At 40.4% G+C, this 22320-nt stretch overlaps 3 protein-coding genes across 3 annotated transcripts; 1 reads left to right on the forward strand and 2 right to left on the reverse strand.

Moving 5' to 3' along the window:
* Nucleotides 1-14151: 14151 nt before the first annotated feature.
* Nucleotides 14152-15136, reverse strand: LOC139364753 (hemoglobin subunit beta-1-like). The gene is made up of 3 exons (XM_071101786.1): nt 14950-15136; nt 14505-14727; nt 14152-14348 (listed from the first exon to the last, which is right to left on the reverse strand). The coding sequence occupies exons 1-3, from the start codon at nt 15039-15041 to the stop codon at nt 14220-14222; spliced, it is 444 nt and encodes a 147-aa protein (XP_070957887.1). The 5' UTR covers nt 15042-15136; the 3' UTR covers nt 14152-14219.
* A 2006-nt stretch (nt 15137-17142) lies between these two features.
* LOC139364755 (hemoglobin subunit alpha-like) lies at nt 17143-18039 on the forward strand. The gene is made up of 3 exons (XM_071101788.1): nt 17143-17302; nt 17524-17731; nt 17835-18039. The coding sequence occupies exons 1-3, from the start codon at nt 17208-17210 to the stop codon at nt 17961-17963; spliced, it is 432 nt and encodes a 143-aa protein (XP_070957889.1). The 5' UTR covers nt 17143-17207; the 3' UTR covers nt 17964-18039.
* A 2453-nt stretch (nt 18040-20492) lies between these two features.
* On the reverse strand, nt 20493-21955 carry LOC139364754 (hemoglobin subunit beta). The gene is made up of 4 exons (XM_071101787.1): nt 21916-21955; nt 21269-21469; nt 20870-21092; nt 20493-20741 (listed from the first exon to the last, which is right to left on the reverse strand). The coding sequence occupies exons 2-4, from the start codon at nt 21358-21360 to the stop codon at nt 20610-20612; spliced, it is 447 nt and encodes a 148-aa protein (XP_070957888.1). The 5' UTR covers nt 21361-21469; nt 21916-21955; the 3' UTR covers nt 20493-20609.
* Between the last annotated feature and the right edge of the window lie 365 nt (nt 21956-22320).

The raw sequence follows: 22320 nt of genomic DNA on the forward strand, positions 1-22320 counted from the left end.
TGGAACTGTAACTAAGTAAACTTATACTCTGTTTTATTATATCTGATTAACAATATGAGTTCATAAGAAGGGATTGTGTGACACGGACAAGGAGTAATTACATTTAATGAACACCATTCCAACTAGGAAGAAAGGAATGGTTTGTGGATTAAGTAAACAGATAAGGTAGTTAACCTATGGTTGAACCGACGAAACTGAGCTCTGAGGTGTTTTAGGTAAGGCAGTGAGTGCATTCCTAGGTTTTCTGTTAATTAGAACTGTCAGCTAAGTGGTGATCGATAATGGTGAGGAGTCAAAAGTTCATTCAGTTGTGTCCTGTGTATGTGCTAGGGGGTCAGAATGAACTCAGAATGAACTTTTAAAGTTCCCTTTGACCCAGTCTGGAGGAGGAGATTCATTTTAGGAGCAATGAAATGACGTCATGTTGTTGTATATAAACTGTTGCTCGTGGTAACGTGGCAGCGCGCTCCGAGAATAAATTATGTTACCTATTATTGAAAAGACTGGTCTCCGTCTATTTTATGCAAACAAGAATCTTACAAATTCTCATAAAATAGATTGAGGGAATTCAATTAATGAAAACATATTGGAATAACTAAATTACAGTAACAGTAGGTCAGCTGTAAATTCGTAAGAATGCAGTGGCAGGCCAGTACCCATTCTTAAACAGATCTGCCAAGATTGCTGTCCAGGTGCTAAGACAGGTTGTACAAGTCAGCACAGGCACTGTGACATTGTAGCGACCTTGTGGGGAAAAAATGTAGTCTGAATTAATGTTGTTTTACATTGCTACATCACTGTTTGGTTCTTGTAGATATTGCACATACCATTTATTCCTTCGAGGATTATATGTCTCCCAGGGCCAACATGGATGGTGCTTGTCAGGGAACCACATATCACCTCTGGTACATCCAATGGTAAGAAACAATCTAGGGACAATATTTTATACAACAATAAACAAGAATACATTTTAACTTTGATATAATACATTCAGCTGCAAAAAAAACCACAAACACACACCCTGTTTATGAAGTGCATATTTGCCATCACTGTGGAGAGATATGGCGGTTGTTGGAGGAAGGGGAGGGTAGAATCCCTCTGTTGTGCAGAGGAAACTTTGCATGTGTAGAGACATCGCAGTCTTCGCAGTAAAGTTGTTTCGGCAGACGGTCTCTACATCACAGAATAGCCCTTTTCACATTGCATGACTGACAGATCGTCTGAGAAGCATGCTCTGCAGCCAGCAGAGAATCTACAATCTCAGGCCTGGACTCCCTCCACCTATCCTGTGAGAGTTCCTTTCTCACACTCCAACTGTGTGATGCACCAGGCACAGCAGGGTTTGAACACTCAGGGACTTCTAAGTCAGCTAGGAGGATGTTAATTTCTCGATGAAGTATTGCTTTTTTGAAAACACAATAAAAATGGAAAAAGCATTAAATTAAGAATATTGCATAATTAATCTATTAAAACGCACATAGGGCTGGCTGGCTGTAAGTAGGTGACAGCAAATATATCTCTGCACAATCTATGGTGTGACAAGCCAAAAACCTCAGCTTTAATTCTACAGTAAATTAATTTACAGGGCAGACCAACATATTGACTAAAGTCTAAAATGGAATATCAAACAATAGAACTTGATCCCATCGTCGAATAGAAATTCTGAATGTTCTTAAAACAGCAAAAACACACTGAGTACAAAACATTCTCTTTCCCTGACAAACTGACCAGGTGAAAGCTATGATCCCTTATTGATGTCACCTGTTAAATCCACTTCAGTGTAGATAAAGAGGAGGAGACAGATTAAAGGAAGATGTTTAAGCCTTGAGACAATTGAGACATGGATTGTGTATGTGTGCCATTCAGAGGGTGACTGGGCAAGACAAAATATTTAAGTGCCTTTGAAAGAGGTATGGTAGTAGGTGCCAGGTCCAACGGTTTGTGTCAAGAACTGCAACGCTGCTGGGTTTTTCACGATCAACCGTTTCCCGTGTACATCATGAATAGTCCACAACCCAAAGGACATCCAGCCAACTTGACACAACTGTGGGATGCATTTGAGTCAACATGGGCCAGCATCCCTGTGGAACGCTTTCGACACCTTGTAGAGTCCATGCTCTGATGAAATGAGGCTGTTCTGAGGGAAAAAGAGAGTGCAACTCAAATTAAGAATATTTTGTACACAGTGTATTTTGACCACATAGTAAACTCTCCTTAAAGGCAAATGCTTCCAGCTTCCACAATTACAAACAGTGGTTTCAAAAGGAACGCCACTGTGTAAACATTCCAATAGTGGATTTGAATGAATTCAACTAAGACTAATTCCATAATGTGGAATGGCAGATTGCTTCATATTAAAGGAAATGGGGAGGAACAAGCTCTGCCAGGATGTTGTTATTACACTCCCCTACAGAAGTACTTGGATGTTGTTATTGCCCTCCCCTACAGAAGTACTTGGATGTTGTTATTGCCCTCCCCTACAGAAGTATATGGATGTTGTTATTGCCCTCCCCTACAGAAGTACTTGGATGTTGTTATTGCCCTCCCCTACAGAAGTACTTGGATGTTGTTATTGCCCTCCCCTACAGAAGTATATGGATGTTGTTATTGCCCTCCCCTACAGAAGTATATGGATGTTGTTATTGCCCTCCCCTACAGAAGTACTTGGATGTTGTTATTGCCCTCCCCTACAGAAGTATATGGATGTTGTTATTGCCCTCCCCTACAGAAGTACTTGGATGTTGTTATTGCCCTCCCCTACAGAAGTACTTGGATGTTGTTATTGCCCTCCCCTACAGAAGTATATGGATGTTGTTATTGCCCTCCCCTACAGAAGTACTTGGATGTTGTTATTGCCCTCCCCTACAGAAGTACTTGGATGTTGTTATTGCCCTCCCCTACAGAAGTACTTGGATGTTGTTATTGCATTCCCCTACAGAAGTACTTGGACAGTGCTGCTAAAATGTTGAATTTGTCTCTACACTCCAGCATTTTGAATTGCATTGTCGAGAAGCTACCTGCAAGTAAGCATTTCGTTGGATGATGTTACCATCAGTATCCTGTACATACGACTAATAAAACTTGCAACTGGCCCCACCATTTAACCATGTCATAAGTATTTAGACACATTTCCTGTATGTATTAAAGTTGTCAAACGTTTAGTATTTATGCCCATATTCCTAGAACACAATGACTACATTAAGCTTGTGAATCTACAAACTTGTACAGCTTTTGTGAATCTACAAACTTGTACAGCTTGTTTTTGTTGTGTTTCAGATTATATTGTGCCCAATAGTAACTGAATGGTGAATAAATGTGTCATTATGTAGTCACTTTTATTGTAAGTAAGAATAGAAGATCTTGATGTAGTCATTGTGTGCAAGGAATATGGGACTAAATACTACACTTCTGACAACTTTAACCCACTAAGTGATATGTGTCCAAATATTTGACGTCTTCAAATGGGGGGGGGGGGGGGGGGGGGGGGGGTGTTAGACATATAAAGTGCTTTCATTTCTAAACGGTGAATCAGGAAAGTCTGAAAATGCCATGAAATAAAAGGTCGACATTCTGTACTGTAACCTCATATCAAACATTTGATCTCAAATCCGAAATTCTTGAGACTAGAACCACAGTAAAAAATGTTGCATCACTGTCAAAATAAAAATGTAGGGCAGTATAATTCAGTAACACCAAGATGACCCCAATTTTGAAAGTAAGACAATTTAAACATACCTATTTCTTCATCAACGTTGAAAACTGGAGTGGATTCCAATCCACTTGTCTCTAAAATAAGATATGCGAAACAGGATTAGACTTAAAGGGGCATTCTTCAGTTGATAAAGCCATTTTTGGACTTATATTAATGATATGGACCCATTTATTCTTGAAGATTATAACATATTAATGCCTCATGAGTGTAATTCAACTGTCGTACCCCATAAGCTTGTTTTAGTCAATGTTTGCAGACAAAGTAAATGTAAAAAAAACACTGTATAGCCTTAAAACATGGTTAAAACTACTATTTTAATAACATTGATGGTAAGTTATTGCATCCATAGCTCTGTATATAAATTGAAAGTGGTTACATTTCGCCAACCCCATCACTCAGCTTTTAACCAAAACAGGGGAGTGTGCTTTGTTATTGTTTCAACTACCGATTACAGCTTTAATAAAAATATAATAAATGAATTACAAGGCCACTGAATAACAAGTAGTTTTATAGATGAATCTATTCAAGCGCTCATCAATACCTGATTCTTCCTCCTCAGTGACTGGCCCAAAATGTTGCACTAGTCTGGCTCTTGATGTACTGGCCCTTGGAGCTGAAAGAATTAGTAACAAAAAGGTTTTTAATTCAAAAGATTTTCTGGAATTCTGATTCTCCTTTTATTAAATGTGTATTTTCATCAGAGACAGACAACAGTTAGAAACAGGGAAAGGTGGGATCAGACCTGCATGTAATGTATTATGTGCTGTGAGTAGATGGTACTAGACCGGCCTATGGCACGGCAACAAATGTTTAATATGCTATGATACAGTATGTTTGAAAGGAAAAAGTCAGATCAGGGACCCATAAAATTAAACACCTAGACGGGATGAAACTTACCAACAGAAGTGGATGTAGTTGCCTTCCTGGTTTGAGGAACAATCTGTCCTCGCTCATCTTTGTCTCCATCTGAACCTAATCCCTGGAGGCTTGTTTGTCTTTTTCTTATTATTTTCCTAAAAAGTGCATTTCAGTTATCCTGGCTGGCCCACTAATAAAAGTCTCTCACAAGCATGGCTTGCTTCTGTACATATGGACCACAAGCAAGACTTTGATTTTCACATAAGGTGAAGTGATTTGTCAGCTGAGGAAAGGCACATGTTCTGGCTCACTCACACAGCTAACATGTGAAGAAGTTCACAAGGATGCTAACAAGTGCACCCTTGTGCCTCATGCTCAGTGGGCAATATCATTGATGCCTGTGATCAGGTCATATCACGGAGTCTACGTTTAAATTCACATTTGTGCCACGTGGGGTTTACTTTGACAAACAAAAAGCAATGATAAATCATAACGCTGTGGTGCTGGAGGTGTGTTGAGAATATTTATGCACGTATGGGAGCTGTAGGGGTTACATTACCGGTAATGTACGACTTGTTACATTACCCGTTCTGGGTTGAGCTCCTCAGCCAGCCTTTTTGCCTTGTTAATGGCCTCGTCCAGTTGGGCTTGTGGGTCCTTCTCTTGGTTGAGCTCCTCAGCAAGGCGTTCTGCCTTTTTAATAGCCTCATCCAGTTGGTCTTGGGGGTCATACCATCTCAAAAGAAATAACTTCCAATCCTAACACATTCCTTCACATACAGTGGGGAGAACAAGTATTTGATACACTGCCGATTTTGCTGGTTTTCCTACTTACAAAGCACGTAGAGAGGTCTGTAATTTTTTATCATAGGTACACTTCAACTGTGAGAGACGGAATCTAAAACAAAAATCACATTGTATGATTTTTAAGTCAATAATTCGCATTTTATTGCATGACATAAGTATACATGGAACTACAACCAAATAAAACACCATTAGCCATCATGCATTGCTTACATTCAATTCTATGCTGAAAAGTCTGTTCAGAAAAATCGAAAACGGTACATATAGGCATTCGACTACAATGTTTTAATAGGGATTAAATAAAGACAAAATATATATATTGTAATGAAACATCCCACTTCTGACACCAATATATTGAAACTGCAGGGAGCAGGTCTCAAACCCTCGACCTTCTAGCCCGAGGTCTGGCGCGTTATCGACTGTGCCGCAAAAGCATGCTCGTGCGGTAGGGTCAATTTCCATGCTTATAAACCCAGGGTCGTTACAATATAATGTAGCGACCCGCACAGACAGCTGTGTGTTATGTGTTTGGCTAGTAGGTGGTTGTGTTGTATTTACCAGTACCCAGTGTTCGCGGGGTCCGACATGCCAATCAACCTGCTATCTGCCAATCACGGAAATGCCTGGAATGTTCTGATGCCGGGCATCCTGACGGTTGGCGGAGTGGCGTGGAGGGGGGTTGGGCAGGGGGATGGAGCATTGGAAGTTAAGACCAGGTTTAGCCTTTGTTCTCTCTCTTACGTCTGGCCTTCACAAGAGAAGGTCACGGTTGGCTTGTGGGGTATCTTTTGTTTATTTGGCGTGGGCTACGGCCAAACAGTAGCCTGTGTAAAGTTGGGTTAATAAACCGTCAATTCGTAAACTCAACCCTCTGTCTGGACAATTGTTCCTTTATGATCTAGTCAGGTCATTACAATATTCATATTCAAAAATAATAAATTAAATACAGGCTATCGCGTCTAGTGTTGTTGCAAAGGCTTGTGTGTCGCCTACTGGTTAAATTTGTGTCGTTTCGCACTAATTAAGTAGCACATAAATTTGTGTGTTTTCGCACAAATTGAACCACACAAAAATGCACAAAAACGCACGAAATCTGTTGAAACACAATATGTAAATATATGCACGAATTGAATGTGAGGTTGGGCTGAAACAACAACTACGGAGTTGAAGGAAACAGTTGATGAGAGACAAGAGATGCGATACAAGGGAGGATGGATGGGTCAGAGGGACGGATTTTGACAGTAAATGATGCCATCTCCCGTCTGAAGAAGGGTCATGAGAATCACGTGAAAAAGCTGCTGCTGTCTCCTTAGATGCTGAGAAGGCATTTGGCTTTTCTCTTAAGAACCCGAAAAAAAGTTTGGTTTTGGACCTGGATAGGGGTCCTCTATTCCAATCCTAAAGCAACAGTATTTATGAATGGAATTATGTCTCCTTTTTTTAGTCTTTCTAAAGGCACAAGGCAGGGTTGCTCGCTCTCCCCTCTCCACTGTAGTTTTAGAGCCTCTTGTGACAATGATAAGAACAGATCCAGAAATTAGGGACGTACATCGAGGAGGAAAAGAACACAAGCTGCTTATGTATGCAGATGATATTCTACTGCTGGTCTCTGATCCTCTTCAGTCTGTACCATAGTTACTTACTTGTATTGAATCATATTTCAAATCAAAGTTGATTTGTCACATACACATGGTTAGCAGATGTTAATGCGAGTGTAGCGAAATGCTTGTGCTTCTAGAAAGAGGAACTTACAACAGAGGAACTTGAAACTTTCCACCCTCTCTACTACTGTCCCGTCGATGTGGATAGGGGGCTGCTCCCTCTGCTGATTCCTGAAGTCCACGATCATCTCCTTTGTTTTGTTGACGTTGAGTGTGAGGTTATTTTCCTGACACCACACTCCGAGGGCCCTCACCTCCTCCCTGTAGGCCGTCTCGTCGTTGTTGGTAATCAAGCCTACCACTGTAGTGTCGTTTGCAAACTTGATGATTGAGTTGGGGGTGTGCATTGCCATGCAGTCGTGGGTGAACAGGGAGTACAGGAGAGGGCTGAGAATGCACCCTTGTGGGACCCCAGTGTTGAGGATCAGTGGGGTGGAGATGTTGTTACCTACCCTCACCACCTGGGGGTGGCATGTCAGGAAGTCCAGGGCGGGGTCAAGAACCAGGGTCTCGAGCTTAATGACGAGTTTGGAGGGTACTATCGTGTTAAATACTGAGCTGTAGTCGATGAACAGCATTCTTACATAGGTATTCCTCATGTCCAGATGGGTTAGGGCAGTGTGATTGCGATTGCGTCGTCTGTGGACCTATTGGGCGGTAAGCAAATTGGAGTGGGTCTAGGGTGTCATTTAGGGTGGAGGTTATATGGTCCTTGACTAGTCTCTCAAAGCACTTCATGATGACGGAAGTGAGTGCTACGGGGAGGTAGTCATTTAGCTCAGTTACCTTAGCTTTCTTGGGAACAGGAACAATGGTGGCCCTCTTGAAGCATGTGGGAACAGCAGACTGGGATAAGGATTGATTGAATATGTCAGTAAACACACCAGCCAGCTGGTCTGCGCATGCTCTGAGGACGCGGCTAGGGATGCCGTCTGGGCCTGCAGCCTTGCGAGGGTTAACACGTTTAAATGTTTTACTCACGTTGGCTGCAGTGAAGGAGAGCCTGCAGGTTTTGGTAACGGGCCGTGTCAGTGGCACTGTATTGTCCTCAAAGTGAGCAAAGAAGTTGTTTAGTCTGTCAGGGAGCAAGACATCGTGGTCCACGACTGGGCTGGTTTTTCTTTTGTAGTTCGTGATTGACTGTAGACCCTGCCACATACCTCTCATGTCTGAGCCGTTGAATTGCGACTCTACTTTGTCTCTATAATGACGCTTAGCATGTTTGATTGCCTTGCGGAGGGAATAGCTACACTGTTTGTATTCGGTCATGTTTCCGGTCACCTTGCCCTGATTAAAAGCAGTGGTTTGCGCTTTCAGTTTTGCACGAATGCTGCCATCAATCCACGGTTTCTGGTTGGGGAATGTTTTAATAGACGCCGTGGGTACAACATCACCGATGCACTTGCTAATGAACTCGCTCACCGAATCAGCGTATTCATCAATGTTGTTGTTCGACGCTATGCGGAACATATCCCAGTCCACGTGATCGAAGCAATCTTGAAGAGTGGAATCCGATTGGTCGGGCCAGCATTGAACAGATCTGAGTGCGGGTGCTTCCTGTTTTAGTTTCTGTCTATAGGCTGGGAGCAACAAAATGGAGTCGTGGTCAGCTTTTCACGAAAGGAGGGTGGGGGAGGGCCTTATATGTGTCGCGGAAGTTAGAATAACAATGATCCAGGGTTTTGCCAGCCCGGGTTGCGCAATCGATATGCTGATAGAATTTAGGGAGCCTTGTTTTCTGATTAGTCTTGTTAAACTCCCCAGCAACAATAAATGCAGCCTCAGGATATGTGGTTTCCAGTTTACGTAGAGTCGAATAAAGTTATTTCAGGGCCGTCGATGTGTCTGCTGTGGGGGGAATATACATGACTGTGATTATGATTGAAGAGAATATTCCTGGTCGTAATGTTGGTGAGTTGACGTTGCTCTTATATCCAATAGTTCCTCCCGACTGTATGTAATAAAACCTAAGATTTCGTGGGGTAACAATGTAAGAAATAACGCATAAAAAAACGAAATACTGCATAGTTTCCTAGGAACGCGAAGCGAGGCGGCCATCTCTGTCGGCGCCGGAAGTAGAAGCATATTTTAGTATGTCAGGCTACAAAATGAATTGGAATAAGTCGGAATCAATGCCAATTAATACCGTATGTTACTCTGGAACAGTTACCCCTATTTAATTTCAAATGTGTTCCTAATGGGATGGGATGACATATTTTGGTATTAAGTTGAGCTCAAATTTGGAGGAAGTGATTTTGATTTGATCCACTACTAGTCAAGATTAAGACCAATGTAGAAAAATGGGAAAAGATTAAACTTTCTTTATGGGGAAAGATCAACGTGATTAAAATGGTTGTAATCCCACAATTTAATTATATCTCTGCAATGTTGCCTGTTAATAATCCAGACCAGTATTTTAAACAATATGACAAATTAACTAAATACTTTTTGTGGGATAGGAAAAAAAACAGGATTAATATGAAGATGTGCTCACCAAGGGAGGTAGGAGGCTTGGCTTTACCAGATGTTAAGTTGTACAGTCTATAATTTGAAATGGCTAAATTGGGGCAAAAGGGATTCTGGCTTGGATTGGAATAACAATAGAACGGGAACTAAGTTATCCTGTTATCCTGAGGTCTGTTGATACTCTGTCACGTAGTCTTACATGGGAGAGGTCTGTTGATACTCTGTCACGTAGTCTTACAGGGGAGAGGTCTGTTGATACTCTGTCACGTAGTCTTACAGGGGAGAGGTCTGTTGATACTCTGTCACGTAGTCTTACAGGGGAGAGGTCTGTTGATACTCTGTTACATAGTCTTACAGGGGAGAGGTCTGTTGATACTCTGTCACGTAGTCTTACAGGGCAGAGGTCTGTTGATACTCTGTCACGTAGTCTTACAGGGCAGAGGTCTGTTGATACTCTGTCACATAGTCCTACAGGGGAGAGGTCTGTTGATACTCTGTCACGTAGTCTTACATGGGAGAGGTCTGTTGATACTCTGTCACGTAGTCTTACAGGGCAGAGGTCTGTTGATACTCTGTCACATAGTCCTACAGGGGAGAGGTCTGTTGATACTCTGTCACGTAGTCTTACATGGGAGAGGTCTGTTGATACTCTGTCACGTAGTCTTACAGGGGAGAGGTCTGTTGATACTCTGTTACATGTCTTACAGGGGAGAGGTCTGTTGATACTCTGTCACGTAGTCTTAAATGGCAGAGGTCTGTTGATACTCTGTCACGTAGTCTTACAGGGCAGAGGTCTGTTGATACTCTGTCACATAGTCCTACAGGGGAGAGGTCTGTTGATACTCTGTCACGTAGTCTTACAGGGAAGAGGTCTGTTGAAACTCTGTCACGTAGTCTTACAGGGCAGAGGTCTGTTGATACTCTGTCACGTAGTCTTACAGGGGAGAGGTCTGTTGATACTCTGTCACGTAGTCTTACAGGGCAGATGTCTGTTGAAACTCCCAACCCAATTTTGTTACACTCAAAAGAGGTTGTGGAGAACAGTACACAAGATATGTGGAATTTCACATCTAAAACAAGGATACTCATCATTGTGGCACAATCCTAGGCTACAGATAGGAAAGAAGTCTGTGTACTGGAACAGTGGCCAATGAAAGAATTCATACTATAGGTGATCTGTACAATGAAGATGTTTTAATGTCATACTCAGATTTGGTAAAAAAATATGATGCGGGAGACGAGGGACATTTCTGTAAATGTTTAGATTTGAGAGAATGTTTGTTAACCGGCTATCAACCAAATCCAGGAAAGAACCCAATAGCTGAGCATTTGGAATTACCCAAACGTAAAGCAGCCATTTTCTACTCAATATTTAGTCATTTGCAGAGTAAAGACTGTAAAAACCTCAGAACAATATGGCAAATTGACCTAAAGTGTGAAATAGAGGATGATACCTGTTTGAAGATCTTGTCCAGCTCAGGGAGGAACATAAGGGAAGCCAGGGGCAAACTTACTCAAAATAAGATACTATATAGCTTTTATTGGACACCAACAAGGCTTCATAAGATGGGCCTGAACAACAATTCTCTGTGTCGGAAATGCCAAAAAGACACTGGGACATTTTTACACGCAATATGGAAATATACATTAGTGCTACCTTTCTGGAAGGATGTTTTGAAATATCTGGAGGAATGGTGGGGCTTAACAACTCGAGTTTTACCGAGAATATGTCTCTTGGGCGATAGAACAGAGTTACCTAATGTAACAAATGAGGAATTTGCACTGATCACTGTTGGTGTGGTTACAGCAGTTGGAGTAATCCTTAGAGTTTGTAAGGGTCATGCGACTCCTACTCTGAAACAGTGGATAGAATCAATGTTGGAGGTAGCATCTTATAAACAAATGCTTGCTAGGATCACTGGTAGAAACCAATTCTAGAAGCTGGACACGCTTTCTTTGTCATGTTTCTAAGACTGGGATGTGATTACTTATGCTTGTGAACCCATTTAGGTCTGTATTGTAACCTATGAGATACTATTTGACTGTGTATATGTGCTATGCTGTGTATATGTGCTATGCTGTGTATATGTGCTATGCTGTGTATATGTGCTATGTTTGAGGATATGTCTTAAATGTCATGCTCAATGTTTTTATGCTGTACAACGTTTTATTTTTATGTTTAATAAATACAACATTAATAACAAACAAAAAAATGGAAATATCACATTTACATAAGTATTCAGACCTTTTACTCTGTACTTTGTTGAAGCACCTTTGGCAGTGATTACAGCCTTGAGTCTTCTTGCGTATGTTGCTACAGGCTTGGCAGACCTGTATTTGGGGAGTTTCTCCAATTCTTCTCTGCAGATCCTTTCAAGCGCTTGTCAGGTGGGATGGGGAGCGTCGCTGCGGCACAGCTATTTTCAGGTCTCTCCAGAAGTATTAGACCAGGTTCAAGTCTCTGGCTGGGCCACTCAAGGACAATCAGAGACTTGTCCCGAAGCCACTCCTGCGTTTTTATTTTTTTAATTTAACATTTATTTGACTAGGCAAGTCAGTTAAGAACAATATATTATTAACAATGACGGCCTACACCGGACGATACTGGGCCAATTGTGTGCCGCCCTATGGGACTCCCAATCACGGCCGGTTGTGATACAGTCTGGATTCAAACCAGGGTGTCTGTAGTGACGCATCTTCAAGACTGCTGCACCACTCGGGCTGTGTCTTGGCTTGTCTTGGCTGTCTGCTTAAGGTCGTTTTCCTGTTGGAAGGTGAACCTTCGCCCCAGTCTGAGGTCATGAGTGCTCTGGAGCAGGTTTCATCAAGAATCTCTCTGTACTTTCCTCCTTTCATCTTTCCCTCAATCCACACAGCATGATGCTGCCACCACCATGCTTCACCGTAGGGATGGTGCCAGGTTTCCTTCCAATGTGATGCTTGGCATTCAGGCCAAAGAGTTCAATCTTGGTTTCATCAGACCAGAAAATCTTGTTTGATCTTGGCAACTCCAAGCGGGCTGTAATGTTCCTTTTACTGAGGAGTGGCTTCCGTCTGGCCACTCTACCATAAAGGCCTGATTGGTGGAGTGCTGCAGAGGTGGTTGTCCTTCTGGAAGGTTCTCCCATCTCCCCAGATGAACTCTGGAGCTCTGTTAGAGTGACCATCGGGTTCTTGGTCAGCTTCCTGACCAAGGCACCTTTCTGCCGATTGCTCAGTTTGGCTGGGCAGCCAGCTCTAGGAAGAGTCTTGGTGGTTCCAAACTTCTTCCATTTAAGAATGATGGAGGCCGCTTTGTCCTTGGGGACCTTAAATGCTGCTGAAATAAGCCAGATGTGTGCCTTTCCAAATCATGTGCTATCTATTGAATTTACCACAGGTAATGGATGATCAATGGAAACAGGGTGCACCTGAGCTCATTTTGGAGTCTCATAGCAAAGGGTCTGAATACTTATGTAAATAAGGTATTTCAGTTTTTATTTTTATACATTTGCAAACATTTCAAAAAAACTGTTTTTGCTTTGTCATTATGTGGTACTGTGTGTAGATTGAGGAAAAACAATTTATTCAATTTTAGAATGTCTATCACAAAATGTGGAAAAAGTCAAGGGGTCTGAATACTTTCCGAATGTGGCTAGACATTACTCTGTGTTGTCATATAGCCTACACGCAGAAGAGCATGACAAGACCATTTATGGAACTATTGTGAAATGGGGCCATCTTTGGAACTTTCCCCCCAGTTGACTGTAGCGTACCAAACGTATTTGCTATCTTGGTCAGACTCTGATCAAATAAAATCTATACTCAAACAACCTTGTTTAACATGAAAATATGATGTAAGATGTCTTCAAGATGTACGATGACAACACGTTTACATTTCAGATTTGAAGGCAATTCGTTATCAGTGGGAGAAGGCTACGTTTGCTAGGCAGATCTCAGGAGCTTGTTGGTATTCCAATAGGCCTATGTAGAAGCGGCCTATAAAACCAACAATGTTATTACAATATTGTTGATTTAGTGATAATTAACCAGATTTTTAATCGAAAATGATCGAGCTCATAAATGATTTAATGAATAAGATTTGACTGCTTATTTGACCAAATCACAGACTTGACTACAGGTCAACTTGACTAGGTTGTGTAGGAATCACTTTGACTATGTCAAAGTGATTCCGCTGTTGACGGCTTATTATGTTTTACGCAATAATGGACTAAATCACAGGTCGAGCACATCATTGCGGACTTGTCACACATCATGAAAACATTGAGGCAAAATAACTAAATTGATTGAACATGAAATTGAGTTAAATATGATTGAAAAAGCCCATGCATGTAGGCTGTTTTTTAATACAGCCATCTCGGTTTTCATTTGAACCATAATTGTATCCTTCACTTGTTTGTAAAAACTGCAGATACTTCGGCAACATTTTTTTTTGTTGTAGTCAGCTTCGTTCTGATGTTATCCGCAGTCACCCACATGCTAGACATCTTGATTCTATGTTTAGCAGAGATCTTCTGTAAATGAAGTGACGCGGAAGGGCAAAAAAGCATCTAATCATGCACTTTGGCTGCTCTATCAGTGCTCTATTGATAAGAATTTGGTCGTGAACCCCCCCCACTCTAAAAAAATAGCTTTTTATTAATACAATAGTTTGTTTCGATGTCTTTATTTTCACTCAGGCAGGAATATCAGAATATAATCAATTGTCTGGGGTGCATTTAGAAGTACCGACTGCCCATGGCTGCGACAACGACTTTCATGAACTTTTGCCAGGTTGCCTGGATTTCAGGAGTGAAAGCGGCTCCGAACTTGGCGGCAATGACAATTGTGAGGACGTCAGCCAACACCTGTAGACAAAAGACAAAGAAGGAAGATGTTAAATAAGACTGTCGGTTTTGTTTGACCTTTTTGTAATTATACGTGTTGCTCTGATAGTTATGTGTAGGCTTACACCACTAAAAAAGCCTAAAATATAAGCATATTTCTCAAGAGAGAAGGCCTACCCTGAAATTGTCAGGGTCGACGAAGAGTTTGTTGGCGTGGGTCTCGCTCAGTGACTTGTATGTGGCCAAGATGTTGCCCATGTTCTTCACAGCTTTATCCAGAGCTCCACACACGACCTTGCCGTGAGCAGCAACTTTGGGGTTGCCCATGATTGCTGCGGCAGTGGACACATCTCCGAAAGAGCCGAAATAACGCTGAGTCCAGGGGTAGACGATCAGGACTCTGTCATTGCAAGAACACCGAAATATGTGGATTATTTCAAATGTATTTCAATTATATGCCTAGTTAATAAATACTCTTAACATGCTCCATTCAAACTTAATATCAACTCAATATGAATTAATAAGTTAACAGGACAAGTATAATATTGTTATAATTACTCATGATCTCCACTATAAACTATATTAGATGATATATTTGAATGAGGCTGAAGCCATAACCTACCTTCCCAGAGCCAGTGGTCCGACCTCATTGATATCTACTTTGCCCCAGACAGCACTGATGGTGCTCTTCTCTGCGTCTGTCCATTCAACCATGATGTCAGTGTTTGTTTTCCGGTTTTGCAACTAGATTAAACAAATGAATGTCTTGTGTAGGGAGACACTTTGTGTCTGCTATTTATATTTATGAGTGCACTCCGCCCACTGGAGGGGGCGCATATGATTGGCTCTGGTAAAGATCAGTATTGGCAAAGTGAGCGCTTCAGCTCTCGAACTTGATGACATCAATTCTAATCATGTATCTGTTAAACAGTAAATGTTAATGTATTAGTTGTTAAATAATCAAGTCTGTAGGTTAGATCCTAAAAGCTGGAAGCATATGTAAAACTATATATAGGCCTATTTATCTAGATTACCAACGTTTCAAAATTCGCATGATCACTATCTAAAACAGTTTTAATTTATCCAACTGATGCAAGAATAAAAGCAAGGTTATGGCAAAACTCTTCCGAAGATGACACGTCCTTCATTGCAGTGTATAAGGCTATGCAAATGAAGAAAAAAATATGAATTTGGAAAATGTGATAATTCCAGCCAATTCCGGCCTACTATTTGGCACAGTTTCTTATCTACGACAAAATTATGCCTTCCTTTTTTTTAATCGGGGTATTCAGAACGGACCCGCCTTTATAAGTTATTTATTTCAAGACATTAAAAATGATAAGCAGGAATGTCCTGTATTATTTGCAGATAGGTGTGTACCCATGTCCTCGCATGACCTCTGTCTTCCTCTGACTTTTTTTTTTTCAATCATCATTCGAAATCCAATCAACCTTATAATTGGGAATCATATCCAACTTCCAATCCCAGAGTAGTCATATCATAGATACAGGCCGTCACTGTAAATACGAATTTGTTCTTTAACTGACTTGCCAAGTTAAATAAAGGTTAAATAAGAAATACAATTGTGAAACACGTCACTTTGAATAAATATTTTCCAATTGAACGCAGGTCTTTGAAGGTGGATCTGATTTTTACAATATAATTTACAAATGTAATATATATTAAAGAACTCTCCAATCAAATATATAGCCTACCTTTACTTATTTGACATAATGTAGGATAGAACAAAGTTTGCGTCAAAATCTAGGCCTGTTCAATTTCAAATAGCCAATGAACTATTAATGAAACATTTGGCTATTTTGGCAAAAGAAGCTTTATCTTTTGAATTAATTTACTGGAAATATATGCTCGATTAGGCTACTCTGAAAGATCTCCTTTGATGCAACGAAAAAAGGAAATAATAATAGTAATAATTATCTTTATAAAAAAACTGTCAAATTGTTGACATCTGTTTCATCTGGTGCAATTGATTTAAATGTATTCAGTACTTTTCAGATACAGTACATTCAGAAGATTAAATTGTAGGCTACAAAAATAAAGTTAATTAGGCCTAATGATGGACATTATTATAAACATAGTCCTATGACATCTTATTGAAGGGTTTAATATGGAAATTCAAACTTAATGTTTCATAAACGCCAAAATAATTATTTAACGTTATTTAGGATATAAATGAAATTTTGCCAAATAACCAAATATTTAATTTATAGTTATTTTGGCAAAAACAGCTGCAACTTTAGAGCTCGGGGGCGGCAGGGTAGCCTAGTGGTTAGAGCGTTGGACTAGTAACCGGAAGGTTGCGAGTTCAAACCCCCGAGCTGACAAGGTACAAATCTGTCGTTCTGCCCCTGAACAGGCAGTTAACCCACTGTTCCCAGGCCGTCATTGAAAATAAGAATTTGTTCTTAACTGACTTGCCTGGTTAAATAAAGGTAAAATAAAAAATAAAATAAAATAAAAACTTTAGAATGAACCTATTGGAAATATACGCTTGATTACACTGAAATAATACGTTTTATGCATCAAAAATAAATATTTATCAAGCTGTACAATTGTTGCATCTGGTTGGCCTACAATTTAATATGCATTGCGCAAAAAGGAACAAAGTGAACGATGGATATTATTAGAAACATATTGAAATGTTCAGTATAAAAACGCTAACTTAACATTTGATAAAAGCCAAGATAACGGATCTTACTATTGGATTTTGATCAAGATGGTTGCAGAGTAGGGGGAGTGTCCAACAGTAGCTAGGCGTGTCTGCCGATCTACTGTAATATAAAGGGACCTAGTTGTATAGGCAGTCATCTTCAGTTAATTCCTCGTAGATTTAATACAGGTCAATCAAAAAGGAGCAAAATGAGTCTGACAGCAAAGGACAAATCTGTGGTCAATGCCTTCTGGGGCAAGATTAAAGGAAAGGCAGATGTCGTCGGCGCTGAGGCTTTGGGAAGGTAAGCCTTCTTAATGGAAGAATGATGAGAATGGTTGTGTTTAACCTGCTGACAGCGGCCTATGTGCCTACCCCGAATAAGCATTTTATCATACAATAAGGCAACTACTTTCATTACATTGTAGGCAGACAATGGGAGAAATATGATATGCATAAAGCTTAGAAGTTCAGCATCTAATACAAACGCCTATAATACGAAATATTCTGTACCTTGCTTTGTAGGATGCTGACTGCCTACCCCCAGACTAAGACCTACTTCACCGAATGGGCTGACCTGAGCCCCGGCTCTGCCCCAGTCAAGAAGCATGGAGGCGTCATCATGGGTGCAATTGGTGAAGCAGTCGGACTGATGGACAACCTCGTGGGGGGACTGAGTGCTCTCAGCGATCTGCACGCCTTCACGCTGCGCGTTGACCCTGGAAACTTCAAGGTTGGCCCCCAACCTTGTTTGTATATTGATCACTCTCGACATCAACTCTGTCTGTTGCTATGGCTTAATCCTTCAATATTAACTTTTAAAATATACTTTTCAGATTCTGTCCCACAACATCCTTGTGACCCTGGCTATTCACTTCCCTGCGGATTTCACTCCCGAAGTGCACATTGCTGTGGATAAATTCCTTGCAGCTTTGTCCGCTGCCCTGGCTGACAAATACAGATAAGACCATCATGAAAGTCCAAACTTGGACACCTGTTTCTGCTCTGTTGTTATCACAAAATAAACAGGCAATGAATGAAGTTACGTCCTCTGTTGTGTGCTTATTCCACCACAGTTCACCATCACAAAGTGATATTTGAATTTCCTCACTATCACATCTAGATTGAATACATTGCATGAAGAAAGGAAGGGTTTAAGTACTAAATAGTGCTTTAGGCGCACCATCCACTAGTTCACTATGCTCTTCTCCATAACTTTGGTTAGCCTATCTAATACGTGAAACATGCATTTTGCTGACCTCATTTAATATTTGATGAATCTGGAGTAGTTACAGATGGGTTGGTAAACTGAATGGACTATATGAAGTTGGTAGAGGCACAATGAAAACCTATTCAGAGACGAACAAATATGTATTTTAGACCTACATGAATGTACAATATTTTAATAACTTTTAAAAACAAAACAAGATACTCCATAGAATAGGCTATTTTGTATTTTCAATGCAGTGAATTTGGAAGTGAAATCGACTTTGAAAAACGAACACGTGTTTTTCTGTATATACCACACACACTCACTCTCATTTTGGAAGTTCCGTGCCTCCACTTTCTTTCAACCAAAACACCTTTCGGCACGGCGGCATTTTGTAGTTTATTTTGATACATTGGTAATTAGGATTATTTTGTAATAATAAAGTATCCTTGCGCATCTCTGAACCTAAATGTCTGTAAGTTAAATGGTTTTACTATTTCGTACAAACATGTCTTTTTTTATACATTTGTGGAGATTTAGTCTCGTAGTCCTACTAGTAGGATAGTCTCTCGGGTTTTTGTTGCACGCCCGTGTTCCTGATCGTTTTAACGCGCAGGCTTAGTTTTACCCGCAGGTTAGGCGCAGACGTAGCCTAACATATGGGGGAAAAGATTACACATGAAAGTATTTAAATTCATATGCAGTTTTTTGCACCGCAAACTTTGTTTGATGGGACTACGTGAATTGATGCAATAATTCTTGGAACACTATTTTGTATGTGACTCACCATCATTGGATTTGTTTGAATAGTCCTGCATCCGTTGCCAAAAAATATGCCGCATCAATCAATGCGCCTATTAAGTAAAACTCACAAATCATCTTTTAGATGGATTGTGTTAGTGGCGATTTTAGCGTGTAAATCTTGGTGGGGCAAAAACTAAAAAAGTGGGATGCATGCCAGGAAAGCCACTACATATAAAAACAAAAAACAAATGTCCGTTTCTACTGACAATTGAGATGTACAAACTAAGCCGTAAAGGGAAGGAAACGGATAAAAAGGCAATCCGTCATTTCGATTAAGACATTAATGAGCAAGCGACGACTGACGTAGTCAATATAACTATTTCTTCAGCACTTTTGAAAATACACAGCGACAGAATTCAGAACATGGGCCGTTCTAACACTGTACACGTCAGAACCGTAGGATAAATAAACGGGGCATATAAACAGACAATGAAAGCTCTTACAATATTAGATTATTACATTTCTCTAAAACAGGTTATAGGTTGTTTGTGCACCACCAAGTTAGAACAGAAGAGGACTGTCCACCCCTCATAGCCTGGTTCCTCTCTTGGTTTCTTCCTAGATTCCGGCCTTTTAAGCGTTTAATTTTTCCGGCGTTTAATTTGGCACGTCAAATAATACAATTATATTATAGAATGTTGTGTGTGCTGAATTTTCACGTGCAAGCCAAGCACCACAACTACTATCAGTAGCACTGTCAAAGCTGTACAAAAACAATTGCCAAACAAGCACATAATATAATATGTTTGGACTCACCTTGTGAAGGTGGCGCAGCGGTCCTTGGTTGGCACATGTTGTCATCAAACTTTGTTATCAAAGTCTGGTATTTTCTGGATTAAGGTGTGAACTCGGGAAACACAGCCACTCAATTTAATAGCAGGCTAACGTTAGTGGTTCCTCTGCAACGCTTGCAGTTATCCACTGATTCCTTCCAAACGACTCATTGTTGAATTTGCGATTTCCAACTTGTTAAGTAATCTTTATGTACAATGGCCGATGAGCACCGATGCATTTTTCTATAATTTCTCTTCATTACTTCTCTTAATATGACAATGATTACAAAGGATTTGTCAGTAGAATGTCAACTTGATGACAACTGATGACTGATGATGAGTCCAATCAAAGCTACTGTAGATATAACGTGATTTGATATCGCTCTATCTGTGGCCAATGACCTTGAGCCTTCTTGGATGGGCACTTCTAATATAACTCTATGGCAGAACCCAAGGGGCTAAAAAAAACATGTTTGTATGCGGCTTTATTAACTCAATTACATGTTTTGCCATCCTCTTTCCTGACCTCATCAATGAATATCCCATAGGCCTCTAGATTATGGACAGAGTATGTGTATGAAAACCATAATCAAAACAGTTTTTTTCATTCACATTCACATTCTACACACATAGAGTGTAGAAACCTTGTGCCATCAGTAAAATTGCAGGAGAACGTTTTCCATAAAAAACAATACTTCAAAACGATAAATGCTTTAATTGTATTTTATTATTTTCAATATGTGTAGCTATGGCACAGCTTCCAGCCTAACAGACTGGAGTTGGAGTGTCATCTCTCTTCCATATTGATGCTGTCGAGTGATGCTCTAGTGGTACTGTCTGCCAAGAGCGGACACAACGACAGCCAGGAACTTCTGGAAGGCTTCCTGAGTATCAGCACTGAAAACGGCGGGACCGAGCTTGGCGGCCACGCACACGGTGATGCAGTCGGCAAGGAGCTGTGGAGAAGGAACCAGATGGAGAATGTAATATTGGAATAAGCTTTACATCGGCTCATAACGCTATTTAATTCATAAGACTAATTCTTTTTGCATTTTGTTTCAGTTTGTTAATGTGCAATACTCACCCTGAAGTTGTCGGGATCCACGTGCAGTTTCTCGGAGTGCATCACACTCAGTGCAGCATAGGTGTTCTTGATGTCATCCAGGTTCTGCACAGCTCTGTCCAGTCCGTGCATCACGGTCTTTCCGTGCTTGGCCACGGCGGGGTTACCCATGATGGCAGCGGGTGTGGACAGGTTGCCGAAGGTGCTGAAGTGTCTCTGAGTCCATGGAGACACGATCAGAAGTCTAAAAATAAATAAAACAGGCTGCCATTAAAATTATACTTCACAATCAATATGGTCTGTATCGCACCAAAGGTGAACACCGCGATTTCCTACTACGCACTTAGTGCTAAATATTCTAGGTAGACTATTATCGTGTTATTATTTAATGATATCTACATAAATATTATAAGAATGTACCTGGCCAGGGCCTGGGGTCCGATCTCATCCACGCTGATCTTTCCCCATAGGCCTACGATGGCACTGCGCTCAGCATCTGTCCAGTCGACCATGTTGACGTTTGTTTGTTGATTTCCGTTGGTACTTGCAAAATGTTACAAGGGATCCCTGAGCTTTTTGTCTCTTGCGACGTCCAATTTATTGATGTTCAGTATCTCCGCCCTGAACAGAACACAGAAAATGATTGGATGAATGTCTTGAGGGGGGCAAGGTCCTCGAGTGTGGCGCATATCGGCATTGAGCCAACTTCATCCCACTTTTAAAGATAATGCTTGGTCATTTAGGCGTTTCCAAATTTTAATTAATACGAATGAAATGAACAAGTCATGATGAGCCTTCAATAACACATGCATACTTAAGGATACAATCGAACATAATTTCAAAAAGTAAAATGTACAGATAGACCTTCAAAGGATTTTGGTTCCTTTAGCAAAAAATGTTATTTTAGTTGATCGTTGTACTATTGGCATTGAATTGTAATATTATATTTATAGAATGCTAATTATTGATGTAAGTGTTTATTTAGGGAAACCCGTAGATTGGGAGGGAACTATTAAAGAAAAGCATGACTCAAAATGTGTTTTATCTTCATATTCAGACGGACTCACCCATTTGAAAGTTCCACATGTCTGGTCTTTTTGAATGATTATTCTAAATGTCAGTTGGTGACAAGTCGTTTTATAGGCTTTCATCCGGGGAATTGATGAGTTCTAATTGGACACTATTCAATTTCAATATGAGACGATTTCATTCAATGAAACTATAAAGCGTTTTGTTTAATTCTTCTGAAATCAAATGCATGTAGCCTACATGTTATTATCATGTTTTGTGATAGGCATAGGCAACGTTTTGCTACCAGAACGAAATTTTTCCATCGATTTTTCCATCGAACATTTTGTAGGATACAGAATCACATAGCTTATACTCACTCACCAATGAGTGCTATATTAGACCTTAATAGACCTTAATATTACACCTTAATATTAGACTAAACTTTAATTGTAAAGAAAATA

The sequence above is a fragment of the Oncorhynchus clarkii genome, chromosome 13 (genome assembly GCF_045791955.1).
Source record: "Oncorhynchus clarkii lewisi isolate Uvic-CL-2024 chromosome 13, UVic_Ocla_1.0, whole genome shotgun sequence".
In the NCBI taxonomy this organism is placed as follows: Eukaryota; Metazoa; Chordata; class Actinopteri; order Salmoniformes; family Salmonidae; genus Oncorhynchus; species Oncorhynchus clarkii.

Bases quoted from the DNA above. Each gene is read 5' to 3' on its own strand.
- LOC139364753 (XM_071101786.1), bottom strand. From the start codon at position 15,041: ATGGTTGAATGGACAGACGCAGAGAAGAGCACCATCAGTGCTGTCTGG. The intron at 14,728-14,949 runs GTAGGTTATGGC...TTGCAATGACAG, and splicing joins GGACCACTGGCTCTGGGAAG to AGTCCTGATCGTCTACCCCT. The intron at 14,349-14,504 runs GTAGGCCTTCTC...TTTTGTCTACAG, and splicing joins TCGACCCTGACAATTTCAGG to GTGTTGGCTGACGTCCTCAC.
- LOC139364754 (XM_071101787.1), bottom strand. From the start codon at position 21,360: ATGGTCGACTGGACAGATGCTGAGCGCAGTGCCATCGTAGGCCTATGG. The intron at 21,093-21,268 runs GTACATTCTTAT...ATTTATTTTTAG, and splicing joins GGACCCCAGGCCCTGGCCAG to ACTTCTGATCGTGTCTCCAT. The intron at 20,742-20,869 runs GTGAGTATTGCA...CCTTCTCCACAG, and splicing joins TGGATCCCGACAACTTCAGG to CTCCTTGCCGACTGCATCAC.
- LOC139364755 (XM_071101788.1), top strand. From the start codon at position 17,208: ATGAGTCTGACAGCAAAGGACAAATCTGTGGTCAATGCCTTCTGGGGC. The intron at 17,303-17,523 runs GTAAGCCTTCTT...CTTGCTTTGTAG, and splicing joins GGCGCTGAGGCTTTGGGAAG to GATGCTGACTGCCTACCCCC. The intron at 17,732-17,834 runs GTTGGCCCCCAA...TATACTTTTCAG, and splicing joins TTGACCCTGGAAACTTCAAG to ATTCTGTCCCACAACATCCT.